The sequence below is a fragment of the Protopterus annectens genome, chromosome 6.part0 (assembly GCF_019279795.1).
Source record: "Protopterus annectens isolate FY-2018-M chromosome 6.part0, PAN1.0, whole genome shotgun sequence".
Classification (NCBI taxonomy): Eukaryota; Metazoa; Chordata; order Ceratodontiformes; family Protopteridae; genus Protopterus; species Protopterus annectens.
The window spans coordinates 1807494806-1807516263 of record NC_056737.1 but is presented as its reverse complement, the minus strand read 5'-3'; the positions used below and the strand labels follow the sequence as shown (position 1 = coordinate 1807516263).

General features: G+C 40.0%; 1 protein-coding gene across 1 annotated transcript in view; it reads right to left on the bottom strand.

The window, feature by feature from the left end:
• PABPC1 (poly(A) binding protein cytoplasmic 1) overlaps positions 1-21242 on the bottom strand; it is a 1472855-nt gene extending 1451613 nt beyond the window's left edge. The window contains exon 1 of the mRNA XM_044075161.1: positions 20517-21242. Coding sequence (XP_043931096.1) covers positions 20517-20709 — 193 coding nt within the window. The 5' untranslated portion in view covers positions 20710-21242. The remainder of the gene's footprint in view (positions 1-20516) is intronic.
• Positions 21243-21458: the final 216 nt, after the last annotated feature.

Genomic DNA, 21458 nt, shown 5'->3' with positions numbered 1-21458 from the left:
CTGCATAGGACAGGTGCTGGAGGCCATGGATTCTCTGAGAGCTATTTCAGTGGCCTTTCCAGTTGGTGCAGATGTTTGGAGAGGTACATACCAAATGGGGTGCTATACGCAATTATTGGTCTAATGAAGGAGAAGTACAGAGTGGTAATAACCTCCTTTTTACTGTATACAATCCCTTTATTTATGAGATGAACCAAGTAAAAAGGCTTTTTTTGCCCACTGCTGCTACGTGATGGTCGAATGTGAGGTCATCAACCTGAGTGCCCAGGTCTCTCACCACAGATGGTGTGCTTAGGGGGTTGCCGTTGATGTGGAAATCGGTAGGGGTCGTGTTTTTGACGAATGATAAGATGCATGTTTTTACATTTAGCTTGAGGTCATGACTTTGGCACCAGTCATTAGTTGCTGTGAGACCCTCTTGCAATAGGTTATCATTTGGGGAGTCAATGACAGCACCCAAACTTACAGTCGTCCACAAACCTGGTCATTTTGTCTTTGCCCGGACTTCTGAGAAGTAGATGCCAAAACAGTAGGGGTTCCCAGGACAGATCCATGGGTAACTCCACTAGTGATAGGTCTGCTATTGGAGGTGAAGGCACCTATTTTGACTGAGGGCCCTGTCAGCGAGCCAGGTGGCCACCCACCCGAGATAGGGATTTACACCAAGATGTGTTAGCTTTTTGATTCCTGAGTGAGGGAGTGTGTCAAAGGCCTTGGCCAAGTCAAGGTAAGCTGTATGCACTGACTTTCCCTCATCCAGGGCCTTGGTGACAGTCTCAAAGAAGTCAACCAGGTTCACAAGGCAAGATCTGCCCTAAAGAATCCAAACTGATTGGGGTCAAGTGCTTGGAGATTGTCCATGTCCTTGTTTATGAGGTCCATCATAATACACTCCATGGCTTTACAGATCAGACTTGTCAAGCTAATGGGGTGAGCTTCCAGTCAGTAGTGGCACCACCTTTGTGCAAGGGGATGACAATGGCAGTTCTCCACTCTGCTGGAATGAAGCCTGTACTTAGGCTGTGGTTGAACAGGGTGCTCAATGGCAAAGCCAGTTCTTGCTGGAGATGGTGCAGAACACAGTCTGGGATATTATCAGGTCCCATGGAAGCTGTGTCCTTTACCTTGGATATGGCCTTTAGCACTTGATCTAAGGAGATGTGAGGTTCAGGACAAGTATTGGGGATGTCAAAAGTGCCTCTGGGGGGACAGGGGGGTGAAGTTTGCACTGAACCTATCCGCTAGCAGGTTGGCTAAGTCAACAGGATCAGTTTAAGTGATACTGTTAAGTGCTAATTCGGCTTTGCCATGGAGGTTCCTGATGTAACTGAAGAAGGCTTTGCAGTTTCCCTTTGTTTCTGAGGCTAGTTTCAATTCATAACTGGCTTTGGAGGCTTTCACTAGTGATATAATTGGCTCGTTGAGGATAAGCAGGGCGTTTTTCCAATTTGGAATACGTTTCTTCTTACCCTTGGACAACACTTTCTTCCTTTTGTTGTAAAGCCGGTTTATACAGGATGGCCACTAAACAGGTTTGCGTAGTTCTATTGGGTATGGCCAAGCCCATGCAGTTATACAGATGCTTGTATACTGCACTGGCATCAGTTTACATATCAGACGTTTATAGAACATAAAACAGCCAGGAAATTAGCTCTGCACAAATTCACAGAAATGAGAAATCAGCAGCTGTAGTACTTTCAAACGGGGACCATATTGAGTTTTCTAACAAACAAAACACGTCTCCAGAAGGGAAAGGATCTTTGACTGGTGGTCTGAGAAAGCCTTTCAAGGAGTTGAATGGCTGATAAAACAGACTAACCACAGATCAGAACCAAACGTTTGGGATAAGTATTCTAAAATGACACCACACTAGTGAATTATCTATACTGGAGATCATGGCCCAAATGAAAAACAGCTCCACTTAATCTTGCTTGTTTTCCTTATGTTGAATCTTTGCAGTAGTGAGGATAAGAACCATCCTTCTCCAGACACAAATTATCTACAGCCATTACTGGAAATGGAGAAATCATGTGGCCAGGGAACAGGGGTGGAATATGTGATTAAGGTCTGATGTAACAGTCTCCTATGTGGTCTCAAGTGGAGAGGCCCTTTCAGAACTTGAAGCCATAAGCATAAAGGACCAAACATACAGTGACCAAAACAGAGCTATGACTGAAAATGTGCACCCTAACCTCCCCTGGAAACAGGAATAAGAGAAAACAAGGAAGTGCATAAAGAAGACCCAGAGGCCCATTCTGGATAAGAGGACCTATGGGACATCCTCCAAAACACAGAAGAGAAACATTGCTGCTGCATTTTTTTTTTTTTTTGCTGAAGATGCAGAGGCCACAACAAGGCTATCTCCATCAACTAAAATGTTCTGGCTAACTTAGCAGACACTGCTCATAAGGTATTAGCAGACAATGTCTGAGCCTGTCCTGAGGAACTGACCTGACCTAGAATGACTTGCTATGAAATGGTGATTGTATGCAGAGTGGGATAGGAACAGCTTTCCTTCTTACTCTAACAGCCATGCTTGGCAACAGCACTTGGTAGTCCTGAAATGAATGTAATGTCAGGATGACAACCCTCATTTCTAAAATAATGATGTGCAGTGAGACCTCAGGTCTGTTGTCCATGCCCTTTGGACGGTTCGCTCTTGACAATATCCCATTCCACCACATCATGAAGCAGAAGCATGCACTGAGAAGATCAAAGCTGGAGTTGAGGCATGGAAGGGTCTACACCCAGAGATGGGTTGGACTGAAGAAAGCACTACTGAAGTGACCCCTTGCATTTTTTTTTTGGAAAACATGAGGAAGAAGTGGGATGTAATAAGATTCCACTGTAAAGGATCTACTGTAATATCTCATGTGAAAAATGAATTGGGAAGATGAGTCTCAGTGTCCAGAGTTAATCAGCTGCTACCACAGACTGATTTTGCAGAACCTGAGTTGCAATTAACCAAGCAGAGAACAATATTCAAGACCGAGTATCCACACTAGTCAAAGTAAGGAAAGACTAATACTATCACTCAAGCATTTTGAGATCAGGTTAAGGGCTACAACAAAAGGAACCCAAAACTTGAAAAAAACAGGCCCCTATGCAGAAGCTTAACCCTCTAATTTGCAATACTGTGTGGACAGAAGTTTGGGATTTAAAAGCAAATACAGTCTACTACTTGCAGATAAGGATGGACTGCACTATGACCATGTAAAACGGCACTTCTGGAACAGATTTAGACTGCTCAACATAAGCAGACTGGAGGTCTGCCCTTTTCTTGAGCATCAAGAACTTGAGTAAAATCTCAAACTTTCTTACCGGGACCTCTCAGATAGTTCCTATTTGTAGCACAGTGGTCTCATGTAGGACGAGGAAGGGAACTGTATTACTGACAAGGCTAAAATCAGGGAAGAATTTCTGCAGTTATCCATCTGACAAGCCTTCAACACTTGTAGAGGTTTCTTATGTCATGTCTCTCCACAAGCTTGCCCAGGCCTGGCCTTGATGACGAATACAAGAGTCCCAAACATCAAAGCCCACATCAGGAGCCTCAAGGCTGACTGATGAAGAAACCACCTGGAACGGATGTCTGACCCCAAAGGGGTTGGGGATCCAACCTCAGCTCAAAGAAATTCACCCTTACAGTTGATTCTGAAGGGTCCCCCTTACAGTAAAGGAGGACAAGTTTGGAACGCATTATAGACAAACTTGTTACTGCATTTTACAACATATTATAAAGCATTCACACAAATATCTGAGATCCCAAAAAAAGAAGTATGCAACAAGGATCTTTGAAAAAAATGGTAGCTTCAGTACTTATTAAATGAGAATAAAAATGCAGACGCCTGGTTAAGAATTAAGTGCCCAATGCTTTTTAGTGAAAACACATGGGCCACCCAAAGTGAATGTGGGGAAAAAGTTACTGTGTACTAAAATGTATCCCCTAAAACTGCCACTCAGTGGAAGCCTCTTGTTTCACAATCAACCCATCCTAGTGAGCCAAACTTAAAACCTCTCAAATTCTCTGCTACTTTCTTGCTACATCACCTTTTCGCAGTGTGATATTGAACTTTGTCATCAGTTACATCTCTAATGTTAATACTGACAAGTCCGCAGTAACATCATATTACAACCCATCGTAACAAACCAAAAAGACTTCTGAAGAAATTAAGGCTTACGATTTACTCCCAAGATAAACTTCCATATGAATACCACGATATAGCTACCAACCATACATCCTGTCCAGTTTCAATATAGCTCGCATAATGTCCCTCAAACATGGAAAATCTAATTACCTCAACCAAACCACAACATGACAAAGCTCTTTAGAACAGCAATATTAAATCATATTTTTAAAATAGTAAAACTGTATCCGTTAACTTAATTGATAACTTCACTACTGCATGACTTTTGTCCAGGAAAGAACAGACAGCACTCATCCTTTTTAAATACTTTACACATCCACCCAAATCATAACTGCCTCAATGTTTCATGACCTTATGTAAGAGTGGAACAGGATATGTACAAGGGTAGTGTGACATTGGTGAGGACTGCGGTGGGAGTGACAAATAAATTTAAGGTAGAGGTGGGATAACATCAAGAATCAGCTCTGAGCCCTTTCTTATTTGCGTGGTGATGGACAAGTTGACAGATGAGATTAGACAGGAGGCCCCGTGGACTATGATGTTTGCAGATGACATTGTGATATATGGTGAGAGTAGGGACCAGGTTGAGGAGACCCTGGAGAGGTGGAGATACGCTTTAGAGAGGACAGGAATGAAGGTCAGCAGGGCTAAAACAGAATATATGTGTGTAAATGAGAGAGAGGGTAGAGGAATGGTGAGGATGCAAGGAGTAGAGTTGGTAAAGGTGGATGAGTTTAAGTACTTGGGATCAACAGGCGAGATTGCGTTGGTTTGGACATGTGCTGAAGAGGAATGCTGGGTATATTGGGAAAAGGATGCTAAGGATCGAGCTGCCAGGTAAGAGGAAGAGAGGAAGGCCTAAGATGAGGTTTATGGATGTGGTGAGAGAAGACATGCAGGCGGTTGGTGTGAAAGAGCATGATGCAGAGGACAGGAAGAAATGGAAACAGATGATCTGCTGTGGTGACCCCTAACGGGAACAGCCGAAAGATGATGATGATCAAAAGCAGTCAATACAAAAGCATTTGGTACAGTGCACACAACTATTTTATAGGTTCTTCCAACTGGATATGGCCATCTCAATCTTCAACTGGTTTAAACACTATCCACCTCAGGCAGATCATAACTAAATTTGGAAACCCCCCCCCCCCCACTTAAACATTCTCCCACTACAAGAGTCCATCAAGGTTACATCCTCAGCCCTCTACTGATCGATGTCATTACTAATATGACCAAAATAGTTAAGCCAAGATTCAACATGCTAACTATGCCATATTAACATCCATCCTGCTCCAAAATGTAACACAAACTGCCTTTAAACAGAAGACTGGCTTACAAAATCTCCAAATGCCAAAATACAACTAATTACACTAAAAATAAAATGCCAAGTATAGCCAAAACCACAAACACTGACGAAACTCAGATTTCAGCAACTAAACCGGATTACCAAACAGTAAATCAAACCACTACAGCAACTCGCTATATGCAATCTATACAAACTTTGGAACTCTGCCTACTGAACTTTGAAGAGAGTCTAATTTCAAACTCTCCGAAAAAAAATCAATACCAACCACATCATAGTCCTCTCACAGACCAACCACTTCAGGTTCCTCTCCCAGCATAAACAAGACTACAGATAAAATGTGGAACTCTTGAAGGCAGTTTGCCAAAGCACCAAGTTCTGTGTAGTTTAAGTTTTGTAGTTGCCAAGTTTCTTTTATAATTTGGCAACCTGTGGTGAATAATGAAATTTAGTCTAACTACACCTGGAACTCTCTACTAAACCCCTTTCTCCTTTCCATCTCTATCGTAATTCTTTACACTCCTTTCCTTATATGCCCCCAGCCTTCATTCTAATTCTTCCAGTTTTATAAGATAAATGTATCAAGGTTTACAATCACTGCACATATATTTTACACCTATGCCTGTGCTTTCCTATTACTGTGCACCTTCCATATTGACTATTTTTAATAAAGATGTCTACTCCTTACGATGGTAGTGCTTTTCTTTTTAAGACTACGCTGAGAAAAGCATCTAGCCAAACTATCCTAGTTAAATGGAAATGAGGCATTGCAGTATCTAATATAGAGTGCCTAAACCACCAGGGAATGCAGACAAATTTGCTTATCCATAGGTGTGTACTAAACTATGGCCCTGGAGCCTTTACAAGCCTAGCCCCATAAGTGCCACGGCATCGTGCCACCCGACGTTAGTTCCCAGTGCCTCTATCAAGTACAGCCACTGCAGTGATCCCTGGGGTGAACTTTCTACTTCCCATCCACTCAAGATTTCTCTTGAAGAGGGCCAGTGAGGTGCTCTGCTTGACATGGTATGGGAAGTCTACTCCAGAGCATGGGCATTCTCTGGGTTATGAACCTGTCCCCCCCCCCCAGCATATTCTGTTGATTGTGGTAATGAGGTTAGAGTCTCTGGAGCATGTGGTGTGGAGGGATTTGGATTTCTTTAGACGTAGCATTTCTAACAAAGCTGGGTAAGACATGGCTTTGTAAGTGAAGCAGTGACCCCCTCTTAGTAGATATGAGGCAAAAAATAGCCGGAGTTTGAGTCTGTCCGTGTAGGACATGTGTGTAAGGCCTAGGATCCTCTTCATGAGGTACTTTTGCGGCCTTTCCAGATATTGCGTGTGTCTAGTGAGGTACATGCCAAACAGGGCATTATACTCTATGATTGGCCCAATGAAGGAAGAGAGACGAGGACCTCTTTCTTCCTGGATGCAAAACCGTTGGTAATCAGATGTGCCACACAGGACTTTCTGACCACAGTGGCAATGTGGTGGTCGGACAAGTTGCAGTTGTTGACACCAAACATTGGTCTCAGTGAGGCCTTTCTGTAGGATGTCTACATCATTTGGGGAGTTAATAATGGCTCTAAACTTGCAGTCATCTGCGAACTTGGTCAGCCAGAGTCCCTCCGTGTTGGCCTGGATGTCCGAGAAGTAGATGCCAAATAGGAGAGGACCAAGGACCAATCCCCGTGGGACTATATATATATACACCAAATACAAATAGTGAAAAATATAACTGTATTGCTTCTTGGAATTTGGAATTATACATAAAAATTTGAGACCGGGGGATCAAAATAATAAGCTAGAGATGTCTGAATACAAATGGATAGTAAGACTTGCAGCAGACAGAACACCTGGATTAAATAATAGAGTAACAGTTAAACCTATGCTTGATTTTAGACAGCAGCAATACAAACAGTTATATTTTTCACTATTTGTACTTGTACTAGGTATATATATATATATATATATATATATATATATATATATATATATATATATATATATATTTACACTTCTATTTGATGTTTAGAATATCAAAAATACATGACACTACATATGTATAAAATAAAACATAGTTGGCATCTATGCTAATATTTGTGAAATCTGAAAATGTTAAGTAAAATTTATCTTAACTTAATTTATTTTATATACTACTTCTTTCGGCTTTTTCCCGGTTAGGGGTCGCCACAGCAGATCACCTATCTGCTCATGATTAGCAGTTGGAGTTTTACAGTGTCGAGTTGCCAGCCCGGTGCCCAACCTTCCACAGAAGGTGCACACATGCAAACACTCACCTAGGGCCAATTTAGTGTCCAATCCATCTACATCATGTCTTTTGGGATGTGGGAGGAAACAGGAGCACCCGGAGGAAACCCACGCGACCACAGGGAGGACATGCAAACTCCGCACAGAAGGCACCTCAGCCGAGAATCGAATCTATTTAGTTAAATATATATATATAAAATTAGAAAAGTGTTTAGTTGATTATTTTTTACTTTAAGAAAAAAATGTTCTCTGTTGGATAGGATGAATGTATATATTATATTTTATAAGCATTGTGTCTTTTAGAAGAGCTTATGTTCTTAATTTTTATTCTCACATTGGATGGCAGTGTCATGTGGGTTATTGGCATATCATTTGTAAGACAATATTTTAACCTGTTCAACTTTAACATTGAAGGGAAAGTCACGAAAGCTTTATTTAATAAAATGAGCGTTTTTCTACCCGTTCGGTTTTCTTTTTTGTTGGTTAAAAATACAAGGATCGGTAGCAGTTAGCTATGACTGAACTATTTTTTATTTGTATTGATTTGTTAGTTCAATGTGTTCACTCTAATAGTAAATTAGTCAATATAACCACAATTACACAGCCGATACAAAATACTAAGCAGATGGGTGTTAAAATGGATGTAAATCGGAAGAAAACGATGCGTGAACTGTTGGTGCTGACAGGCAATCCTCTGGTATCACAGGTTATGGGTATAGAAGACGAAAATATGACTACTATTCCTGAAGTTGATGACAGTCTCAATAACCTGTTAATGCAGCTTGAAAGGAGAGTACAAACTTTCAAGAGACTCCAGTGGCAACGTTTAAGCTTTCTGGCTTATCTGGAGTTTAATATCGTTCCACGAGGGCTTCGTATTTTGAAAATGCCCGCCTATGCAAACACATACCTTGAGCTCTTGAAGTCTTGGCAACAACTAAATTTGAAATTAAGTAGGGACTATATGGTCTAATGAATGAACATTTTTCACCTATAGAAAATGAACTTCTCGAAGAAATAATGAAAATGGAAAATTAATTAGTTCTGATAACCTTTTGAAAGCGTCCGACTCTTACCAGTTGATGTTAAATAGGATGGATATATTGGATAAAAGGCTACAGGCTACTAAACAACACAAACTACAAAGGGACATTAATGACTTTAAAATGGGTCACATCTTCTCTTGGTCGAGGACCTAGTCAAATAATATTAATAAAAATCCTCGTACAAAGGAGAAGACTAATAGGATGAATGAATTGGATACATTTACGGAGATGGAAATGTCTTCAAACACTCAAGACGGGCGTATTCACTCCTCACAACAGTCCAATCGTGAAGGAGGGTCTGCTATTGCAACTAGTGCGCATGACGGGATTGGACAACATGAACATACCGTTCAAACGGATGTGACGAGTTCCTGCTCGTAGAAAATGTACAAGGGGAAAAAAGTAAAACAACGCCAATACCTAAAATGAAGCAAGCCGACATTTTTTTAAAATTGCCTCAGCCAATATTGGTAAAACTACCGGAAAAGGTAGAGCTCAACAAACGCTCACAGTCGATAGGGCGTTCTCAGCAAAGAAGCAACCCTGTTGGGGGGGGGGGGGAGAAAGAACGACAGCCTGCTTCCCAACAAGCAGGGACGCAGATAAATGGTAAGCTGCATAATTCAGTTCTGAACTTATCGAGTTTTCCTTTAACTACTGCAATGCAGAGTCTGTTGAATAAAGGACTGCAATTCATACCTTGTGGCTCAGACTCGATAGTGGAGGCATTAACTGATTTAAAGACATTAGACAGAAATGTATGTTTGAAATTGTTGTTCAAAGACTCACAGAATGGTATAATAGACAAGTTTAAGAAAAAAAAACTTTTATCCCTAATTATCCCACGTTGGATGCTTTTTATGTAGTATATGTTGTTGTGTCTTTCAGCTTTTCCCGGTTAGGGGTTGCCACAGCGGAACTCCGGTCTGCTAATGATTGGCAGTAAATTTTTACGTGCAGAGTTGCCGGCCCTGATGCACAACCTTCAACGAAGGTACGCCCATTCACACATGCCTCCACACAGAAGACACTCTAGCTGAGAATAGAACAGGACAACGTCTTACTGTGAGGCGACAACGCTACCGCAGCACCACCACCGCAATGTGAAGATGAATTAAGGCAACTATACCATGATGTTATCATGGGTAGGTTGAAAGTGAAAAAATATAACATCTCTTACACAGAATTTTTAGCCTGTAAGCAATTGTGCAGTAACAAAGATATTATCATTAAACAAGCCGATAAGGGTGAAGCTACTGTTGTTTTTGATAAAAATGAATATAATGATTTAATGAAACAATTCTTGAATGACCAGCATATTTTTAAAGTAACTTTTGAGGAAGTGAGAAAAATTATTTATGAAATAAATATGTATGTTTAAGATATGTAAACGCAGGATGATATCACACAAACTGTTTATTTTTCTGTACCAACTCCTGTGATTCCTGTTGTATATGGAATACCGAAACTGCATAAATCGATGACCACCCCACCAATGAGACCTACCGTCTCAGGAAGAGGGTGGTCAACCGAACCTCTGTCCATCTATGTTCAGGAAAATCTGAGCAAATATCTACCTCTTTGCCCTAGCTATATTAAAGACACCAATGATTTCTTGAAAAAGCTTTATATATGGTATGAAAATAATAGACAGAGAATTCATAATGGTAACTTTGGATATAGATTCCCTATTCACCGTAATACCAAATGAATATGGGGTGAATGCAATTCGTGAATTTTTATGGTTTGATGTAAAAATGAAGGGAAAAGACGTGGAAACATTGTGTAGCATGATAGTAGTAGTCTTGGGAAAAAATGTCTTCTTGTTTAATCTTCTTCTTTCAGCTTTTTCCCCGGTTAGGGGTCGCCACAGCGGATCACCTTGTCCGCTCATAATTGGCAGCGGAGTTTTACGGTGTCGAGTTGCCAGCTCGGCCCAACCTTCCACAGAAGGCACACACATGCACACACTCACACCCAGGGCCAATTTAGAGTCTCCAATCTACTTGCAGCACGTCTTTGGAATGTGGGAGGAAACCGGAGCTTACTGATACGAACAGCTGTTTTAATAAAGGATCGTGTATTTGAAGAGCTGTGGTGGTACCAGGCGTATTTCTTTGGATATATTTACATTTTGCTGTTGACGCTGCAGGTACTTTTGTCCTTTCAGCTGCCTATTGGACTTTGTTTTTATGTGAGAGCTGTGATGGGCGGGTGTTCTGGAGGGCTGTGTGTGGCATGTGGTGTGGAGCAGGTGTTGACCTCTTGACCAGCTATTCCGCTCTTGGCTTGAAAGTGCACGGCTTCCAGTCTGGATATATAAGTGCATCTCTCACAAGTCTGAGTGTTGGCAGGTAAGAGAAGAAAGTTGTCTGTGTACATGAGGCAAGTTGCTACACTTCCTCAGAATGCCCAAGTTCACCAGGTTAATAGGAAAAAGAACAGGGAACTGACCTTTAGACAAGCCAGGAGGGATGGTCATTACTACCAAGTACTGGAACTGTTTCCTTGTATATTACTTTTACAGGAAAAAATGTCAGTCAAGGTGTGAGTCAGTACAGAGCACTGCCAAACACTTGAGAGGATTCTAATATGTAGACCCTGAAAATTTAAGGATGAAGTACTTAAGCAGATTTTCTGAAGTCAGGAAGAAATCAAGCAGTACTTACTGAAAAATAAATAGCTTGTCAAGAATGATAAAAATAGGAGAGTCACATGAATGACTACTGCCTGGCTACTTCAGCTTGTCTCAGCACAGCTTCACTCTGTTGGGATACAGTACTCCTTTGCTTCTTCTCACCAGAAGTAAAGTTTTAGCAGCAGTCCCAAGAAGAGAAGCAGGCCACAGCCTGTTTGGTGATCCAAAGTCTTGTCCCAGATAATGCAAGGGTATGCAGGCTTGTTAGCCTTTTTGTGGTAGATGCCTCAAAGAGCAACCAGACCAATCAGGTACAGTAAGCACAAACACTCGCTCTCCAACCAGACGGGCAGAATCAATGCAGTCTGCTCCTACTCTAACCAGGATCAGAATTATAAGCAGATTCCAAGCTGTCACCTATAAAGCAATTAAGCTTTCAGGTGACCAACATTCTCCAGGAAATAATGCAACTGCACTCCTTCTCTCACCAGGAGAAAACAGAAGCACCAACCCCAAGATGACTACTGAGAGGCAGAATGTGGGCTCTCCAATAACTGGCGGTCTTGCAATAGATGCTTAAAGGTAAGATGAAAAAAACGGTTTATCCTATACACTGCAGTGTGCACTAGAGGAGTTAGATGTGAAAGTAGGTAACTTCACAAAGAAAACAGCAGGAACCGTTTATCAGACCACCAGCAAACACAAATACGAATGGTCCAGGCACACTAAAAATAGCCTGAAACCAAATTTATTGTAAAACCAAAGTACAAACGCTTTCACCTGCCCATCTACTGAAGAAATATGAACATCTTTTGAGGGATTCATGCGATTTCCTACGTAGTTTGAAAATGGAAATAACCACAGATGAGATGTGCTTTATTACCATTGACGCAAATGATTTACTTTCATGCATACCAGTTGAGGATGGTTTAGAGAGGTTCCATTATTATACAAGAAAAGGGCTTCTTTAAAAACAGATGTAGATGCTCTAGTAGAATTAATGAGAACTGTTTTGGAGAACAATTTCATCTACTATGAGGGGGAAACCTTCAAGTAGATTAGGGGTGTAGCTATGAGGGGCAGCATGAGCTACCAACTCAGGAAGACGGGACCTTGGTTAAATATCTTATTCGGCCCCAAATCCATCACCTTTCTACAACCATATTTCACAAAGGAAATGTTTCTGCATGCTGTTCTGCACATCATTTTAAAAAATAAATTTAAGGTTCTTAGGGACCGAGCACCCGCCACTATCATCTTTTATGGCGACTAGAGTACAGGACACACAAAAAAGAAAACTGCTCGTTTTGTCTGCTTTAAAAGACTGTCCTCTTGACTAAGAGCAACTTGGCAACCCCCCACCCCAAACTGTTTCCTTTCTTACTGTACCTTAAATATTGACCAAACTGAAATCAATTTAAAAACAAATATACCCCAAATGAACTGGTTCTTTATTACAAACCCAAAAAAGCATCATAAAAGGGGTGAATTGTCAAGCATCTTTAACGATTCATACACAACCACCACCATACAGAAGTACCCCTCACTTCACAGTGAAGGGTAATCTTCAATCAATATCTACAAACTAAACAATATCTGGGAGGGGAATAGTGTCTCAGTTAACCTCTCATCAATGTCTTAAGAGGAGACAAAGGGGGTTTTAACCCCTTACATATTAAAAAGCAGTATTAAAGATACAACCAGTACAAAACACCATTAAATTCCAAATAAAGAAATAAAACACCTCACTTTAACCTACTGCATGCCTTTATAAAGGACAGATCACTCTCCAATTATATAACTGTGTAGCAATGAGCAAATATCATGCATCTCACGCAGAGTTTATGTTGATGTTTCCACATGTTGACAGTCACCCAGAAAAGAATGGCAAATGTTCCACAACAGAATGTCTGCATGACTGGAGAAAAGAGGTGCTAATGAATTAATACTAGGTGTGCATAAAGATTATTTACAGAATCAGAGTGCAAAAACAGTGACTATCGTTAAGTAAAACACATGCCAACCAGAACAAAAATACTTCACAAACAAGAGAAAAGCGACTACATCTTAGTTTGGCAAATTAAGTATTGTAGGATGACCCCCCCCTCCCAAAATAAAGAGGGACTGGGACACGAGAGACCATTCCTAATGTATGCCACAAACAACTAGAAAAGCCTTTACTGACAGCAGCAATCAAATTCTATATTCAGAGCTATGACTGGGGCACCTTTACCTAGCCAAATGAATCTCCTACAAGCAACTACATATCAGCCACTTGCTGATCTTGAGACTAAGCATTGCAGCACTGTACAGGATCAGTGCAGCACTTTCACCGCTCTATGGAAGTTGTCTAAATTACTACACAAAGGAAGCAAAACAGCAGAGAAAACTAGCCAGACATCTTGCCAACCTAAAAAACAGGTTCTCTGACAGATAGGTATTACCAAACTGACACATGACTAAAGGACACACCTACATTTTTAGGAAATAACATGTAAACCATCTACACCAAACCCCTTGCAACAGCTGCAGACAAGTTAATTTATTTCTCATCTCTTTAGTGCCCTTATTAAAATATGTTGAACTCCTCATCCCATATATCTGAGAACAGTTTTCTCCTTCCTTTCCCATCAGGGTACATCTCGACCTATTAAGCAACGACTTCCACAAATTCTTCCTGCTCTTAAATGCATTGTGTTATGTTCATCTACAGAAATCTACACTGTTTCCTAATGTGACAACTGTGTGACTGGTGAGCTTCCAATATGGCGTCACATTGAGTAACATCTAAATTTCAGCTCTCCCAGTATGAAAACAGATACTCAGAAGAGTGCTGGTAGACTCGTATTTTGGGGTAATTTTCAGTAAATGTCTGGTAAATGCTGAAAATTTATCTGCAGCAGTGACTATGGTTTTGTGGGGCCCAGAAGGGAAAATAAAACAAAGGAGGGTAAAACTTTTGAAGAAATTTATGGAAATATTTGGCATCTACCTCCCCCCCTCCAAAAAGAGAACTTCACCATTCAATCCCTAAATGGTACCACCACTGACACTGTACCCAGCACAAAACTCCTAGTTCTCACAATAGACAAAAACCTCACATTCGACCTAGCCCAATGTCAAAAACACATCAAAAGCTTGACACTCTACCGACACAAACAGCTACTCAGTGGCATCAGCCCGACTTTCCCTTGCCTCTTCTTTTCTATTACCCTCCCTTTTATACGGTGCTCCCTCCTCCTCAACATTCAGTCGTTTAAGTCCAAACTAGACTCAAGCTACAACAAAATTGCTAAGTTTGTAACTAATGCCTCCTACTCATTCCACCACTGCTCATTATACAACCTAAAATGGTGTGAACTCCCCAACCATCTCACCTTTATCCAACTACAGTTCACAAACTCATTCATAATCCATGTACCCTGCTCTATCTTCTATACTTTACTTTATACCACCCCAACAGACCACTCCGATCCAACAACCAACTGTTCGTAAATGTAGAAAAACCCAAACTATCAGCTGGCTAAATGCTTTACCCCTTTTTACCATTGCAAAACTTTGGGACTTTGCAACACATAAATCCACCCGCTTAGTAACCCTGCTCAAGACGCATCTGAAACCACACCTTTCCTCAGCTTGGCTGTGCACATGTGCCAACAACACATCTCGTATAACCTAACTTCAACCATCACAACTATTCTCAGCCCCACTCTACTACTCTGGGCATCTTCCTTTCACACCCACCTGTCACCCACCTGTCTTACTTACTCTGCCTCTCCATCCTGTCCACTTCCCTCTTCTACTAACCCTCACTGCCCCTATCATTGATCCCTACTGTTTACTTCCTTCTCTTCCTAACCCTTATAGACCTACCATTGAACCAGCAGAGACATTCAGGTACTCTCACAGCCTACCTTAATACCATACCACCACTTATTTGCAACAATATCCACCAACTTTGCAGATTCCTGCAACAGGACGCATACAGCCTATCGCTCAGCTATTACACCTCCTAAACATGTGAAAACTTTAAGTAACTAGTCTCTGATTAATCCCTATATCTGCTTTACACCCACTGCATGAAGTGCCCTACATAGATTTTGCTAGCTGAAAACTACTCGTATGGAATGCTCTCATGTATATACTCTGTATTGCTTGTATATCATCTTTGATTTGAAAATGATTACTTATGTACTGTTTTTTTCACCAACTGCATAAGTTGCCAATAATATGTACTAAATGTCTTTATTAATGTGAATTCTGCATTGTATGTGAAATGTCATATGTGGAACTTTTCTCCCAGGGACTCCACTGAAAATGGGCACTTCTGGCTCAGCTGGACCATCCTGGCAAACAAAGGCAGATAAAAAAATAAATTCAGTAGTAGGAGCTTGGAGTGAATTTGCATATTACCCCCCAAGATACAAAATCTTGGCTAGGCTATACAGAACTTACATTTCACAGGAACGTGCACATAACTGAAAGTTTTAATACATATCCAATAACTATTTCAGATCACACGCAAATAACTAAAATAAAAATGCAGGGTAATGGAATGAAAAGGTGACACTGGTGCTTTCCCACCTCTCTGTTGAAGCTGAAGAGAGAGGAATTTAAGGAACAGGTAGTGGAAATTACTTGGAAGCTATTAGAGAAAATAGAAATTTATTCTGAAAATATAGCTATGGAATGGGATATAATTAAAGTGGAATTTAAAAATAGGGTGGAAATAAAAGATATGGTCAAGTACACAAATTTAGAGGGACTGACATGTTAAATATAGCAGAACATGAGGAATCTCTCAGAACAGAGTGGAGCAATCGCAGAATGCTAAACAGAAAATAAGGAATTACCTTGACAACATATCCACAAGTTTAAAAAGATTGCTGTTAAACAGTTAACTCCTGAACAAACTTTTATCATGACTAAGGCAAAAGTATAAAGGGTCGTCGCCAAGCTTAGGGAGTGCATAACAAGGAAGAGATCCTGTACAATACTAGGAATATTTTGGACATTATGAAAGTCTGTATAAAGCAGAGAAATATGGAAATCAAGAAAAGGTACAAATGTAAATGTTTATGGAATTAAATATGCCAAGGTTAGTGGTCGATGGTCTGGAGGGAGGCAATATGTCAGAAAATATCACTGCTGTTGGTGGGTCTTGATACAAAAAAAACATTTGACAGAGTAACCAGGAACTTTATGAGCAGGGCAATGGAACCATTTGCATTATCTGATAAAATAAGGTTGATTAGGAAGATACAACAAATAAACAGAAAAACATTGGTTAAGAATTGATACAAAGTACATGACAGCAATATGAAGCGAGAGAAAAACACATGGTAAATTTAGGAAAAAATCAGGGAAGAAAATTAGCAGTAAAGAAGTGAAGATGGGAGAGCAAGGAGGTATAAGAAATGAAAATGTACTTGCTCCTATTTAGGGATATAGTTTACAGTGGTTTTGAGCAAGTACAGAGCCAGGAAGTCTTTCAGAGTGTTTTTTTAAAGATGGGAGGTAGGATATAGACCTGATGGATAGACGTAAGAAGTTCCAGGTCTTAGCAACCTTGAACAAATATTTGCTAGGTTTGTAGACATGAGCGATGTGGCAGTTCTAACCAATTTCGGCTTTTCAGTGCTACACAGTGGTGGGTTCTGAAAGGGGAATGCGCTGCAAATTTAGCAACTTTGTTTTAGCGTTGCTAAAGTTTTAATTTTTGTGAAGTCTGGGAGGTGACTAGTGGCAAGTGCAGTTTTACTTATGGTAAGAGTTTTTGGCTTTATAAATAGCCCCTAGCTTTTGATGAGTCTTTATGAAATTTTGTACACACAGGTTGAATGCAAGATAATCCACTTTCACCCCCCAACAGTTTTGCTAAAAGAAGGGACTTCAATGGTTGTATCATAAAGAGAGGACTCAATTTTCCTTTTTTACGAAAGAAGGGATATTGGGGGGGGCAGCAGCCTGGTCTTTTTTGGGTTGAGCATGAGTTGATTTACGAAACCAGATGATTTTTTTTATACCTGACAAAACCAGAAAAGGACACTTTGGTGCTGTGGAACATTTTGAAGCACTTTCAAATCTTTTCGGGATACAAAATTAACTAAGCTTAAACAAAGGCAATAGCTGCAAATTACAAACCCACACACAAATTGGTTCAGTAATATACATACTTATGGGGACATGATAAAACAACATACCTAGGAGTGATTAAAAGAGATTCTGGTGTGGCAGCTAAGGATACGTGGGACGAGACTAAACAAAAGATAATATAAAAACTGAGAAATTAGAAGTTGTCATATGGATAGCAAGACACAAGCAGTTAAAATGTTTTGAGTCCCTTCAGTGTTATACACAGGTCAGGCATATTTTTATCAACCAGAGACGTTGTGGATAGCAATTAAGAGCTGAATGATTTTGTCTGGGAGGGGAAGACTGCAAGAGTTACATGGGATAAGCGGATTCTTCAATAGAAAAAGGCTACTTGGGATTACCCAATTTGAAGGAGTATTTCAGAGCTATACAGCAGAAACTTATAATTCAAAGTGAAAAAAATGAAGAAATGGGGGGGGGCTCAATAAACAGACTGGGATTTTTGGACAAAGATCCCCAAGGAGATATAACCATAAAAAATATTACATTAACAAAGTAGCAGAAAGTATTCTAAGAACTAAGACAACAAAGGAATGGAGATTCTGCCAATATGGATAATGACAATAGGCAAGAGGGGTCTGGAGTTTATTGGAGAAAACTGGCAAAAAACATGGTATTGGGAGAAAATGAAGAAAAGTTAATAGACTGGGAAGCAGCCAAGAATTTATTTGGACTGCAGGCTAGAGAGACTGCCTTCCCTATCAAGAACTGGCAGAGTACAGGAAAATAAAGGATTACGGTGATCCTAACTGGAAGCACTGGTAGAGATTCTTAGTAGAATCCAGAACAGAAACTGTTAAAAAAGGAATAATTAGTACAGCACAACAATGATAAGAATCAGAGGTGGTTAGAAAGGATTGGGAAGACTGAGTGGATAAGCATTCACAAAGAAACAATGGGGAATATATGTATGCCTCCCAAACATCCAAAGTCTAAAGGATTTAGGAGCTTTGCTTGGAAGTGCTTATATAAGTATTCTTACAGCTCAAGTATGACAGCAAATGTTGGGGAAGAAAAAGGTAATTCAGAACATTTTCTGGGAGTGTGATGAGTTGGCAGACTAAAAACTCCCAGCAGACTATTACCAGGCATAGTGGATGAAAAATTTGGTACAGCCAAGGAAAATTTGAGCTACGAGTCAGAATCAGAATTTCCTAGACATAGTAAGGCCTAGCTGAACCTAACTATGGTAAGCTGCCAAAAAAAGCAATTACTAGATAATGGAAATCAGTCTAAACCAGCTGTACTAGAAGTAGTGAAGATAGTAACAGATATAAAAATGGAATTGGGATCTTTAGAAAATGGCAGGAGCAAATTACATAGAAAAAATAGGAACCTTGGGAACAATACATGCAGAGGAGGAACGAGGTTTAAAAGAAGGCAGAGTATGAATGAGCTATGTGATTATTTGAACAAACGACTGGACAGAATGTTAGTTGCAAACATACATCATGTCAATATGGTTTGATCTATAATGATTGCAACTAAAATATCAATATGGTTTTTCATTTATATAAACGTATGATTATTAAATCATATATGACACGAAGATGTTTCTTGTTAAAAAAAAATAATGCACGACTGGTTTCTGCAGCTAACAACCTGCCAGGGACAATTTCAACAGCCAAGGCAGATCTGAAAGCTCAACTGGTGACAAATCCAGGGAAGTCCACATAGGCTGACTAATGTTTATATAACTTGTCAACCTACATGTGCCACTACAAATACTCCTTTACCCACAAGATACACCTCCAGTAGAAGCCGATGTTTACAACTTTAGGGTTGCAGCTCCTGCACAAAAGATCTTTGGGAGGGTTGTCACCTACGAGAGCTACATTAAAAAATGAAATTCTTAGTGATCTGCTGAAGGTGGTACATGCAACTGCATATCCTGAGGCGTGACCCATTTTAGGCCCTTACCCATCTAATTTGACAGACTAAAATGCTGATTTATAATATACAAGCAATTCAGCACAGTCACAGTACAAATCTGATTAGAAATTCTGTGTTTTAAACCCCCATGATAAAGAGGAGCCAAACTTTAGGGAAAGTTTTTATTTCTACCCAACTACAAACTGTTTTGCAGGTAGATTAAGTGGAGCAAAAATCATAGCAAGACATGTACATGGATGCACATGGACAAGAAAGACTGTTTTCATCATAAACCACTTAACATCCAAAACTGCTCAAAGCAACATCAACAGTATCTAGGCCAATGGTACACTCAGAAAAACAGACTATACAGCACAAAACAAAAGTACTATTCTCCTTTTCACAGTAACTCTGGGCATAAACAATCTTATATTTACCAATCACAGAAAGCAACCATATCATTATATGTAAGACAATGTCATTAGCTATTTGAACATTTGAGGGGTTTACATAATGTGATAAAACACACCTCCAAAATCAGAGAAACTACACTTTGGACACCACTTATTCAAGACTCCATAACATTCTGGTACAACCCCCAACAATAAAATATCACTATTGTGCTTCACATTACCATACAACCATTGCACTCATGATGCAGCAATAACTGTTATACACATTAAAACTGTTTCTAAAACATACAATTCGGCCATTTTAAAACTGTGCTGCTCTGCACATTAAAACTTCTATTTGATGAAAAACTTGTACTCAAAAGCTTTGCTTTGGTTCTACTTTAAGTGCAAATATCTTCCTAAAACCCAGAGCTTAACTCCTAACCAGTTAACCCAAACATTTTACATACACCATGCAGATTTTTAAAAGAAAGTTTCCTTGCCAAGTTAAAGCAACACTATTCAAATTCTCAAAACAATCTCAGAATAAAGAAGCAAACACCGGTTATGGTCAATGCAGTAACCCAGTAAAATATGCTTTTCAGCAGAAGGCAAGAAAATGACAGTGCCCCCAAACCACATACTATGCTTAAGTTCAAGCAAGCCACAGCAAAGTTACGTGAAACTTACCATCTGCAGGTTGTTGAAAATTAACATACGCATATCCAAGAGACCTTCGTGTAATCATATCTCTGCATACACGGATAGAAAGGATTGGCCCAGCAGGACTAAATTTTTCATACAACATGGCCTCTGTCACATCTGAGTGCAGATCACCAACATATAATGAAGCCATGGGGTAGCTTGGAGCACTTGGGTTCATCTTTGTAGATCTTTTACGTTTTAAAATTAAAAAAAAGTCTTAAGTAAAATAAAGAAACGTGCGTTCGGTTAAAATAGTTAATCGGAACGTAAATTCAGTGTGTATAACTGAATGAAATGTAAAGGCACGTTTCAAATCTGCCGAATTAAAATATCACTTTTTTTTTTTAAATACAATTATGTTATGCGCGTTAAAAAAAAACAGCAAAAGTTTTATCAATTTAATGAGGCTCCCAAGTTCGTCGACCACGCGCCTGTGGACTGTTGCTCCGATGAACTAACAAGATGAGGAAACGCAATGTGAAATTCAAGTTGCGGCCTCTTTAACCTACTCAGCTTCTTCGATCTGATAGCTGAACAAAACACTTCACCTTTTTTATAATAAAAACTAACAAAATGATTTTTTTCGTTTTTCAGTTTTTTGACTTTTTTTTTTTATTTTTTTTAATAATAAATGTGTGCCGAGACTCGGCTCTGGATCACACACTCACACACACAGCACTAACAGCCGGGGTTTAGGGGAGTAGGACCTGTGCAGGGCTCCTCTATTTATAGCCTCTGATGACGTCTCACGTGGAACCTCCCCTTATGGTCGTGGCTAGCTCCTCAGGTTGAAATGACCCATCTGACGTCATGCGTGTCGTAATGGGGCGGAGAAGGGGAGGTGTTTAGGAGATTTTAGCAATGCGATTTCTAGTGGGAAAGAGACTTGATCGGCCATTTGCTGCGCAATATCTTTACGTGTAAACG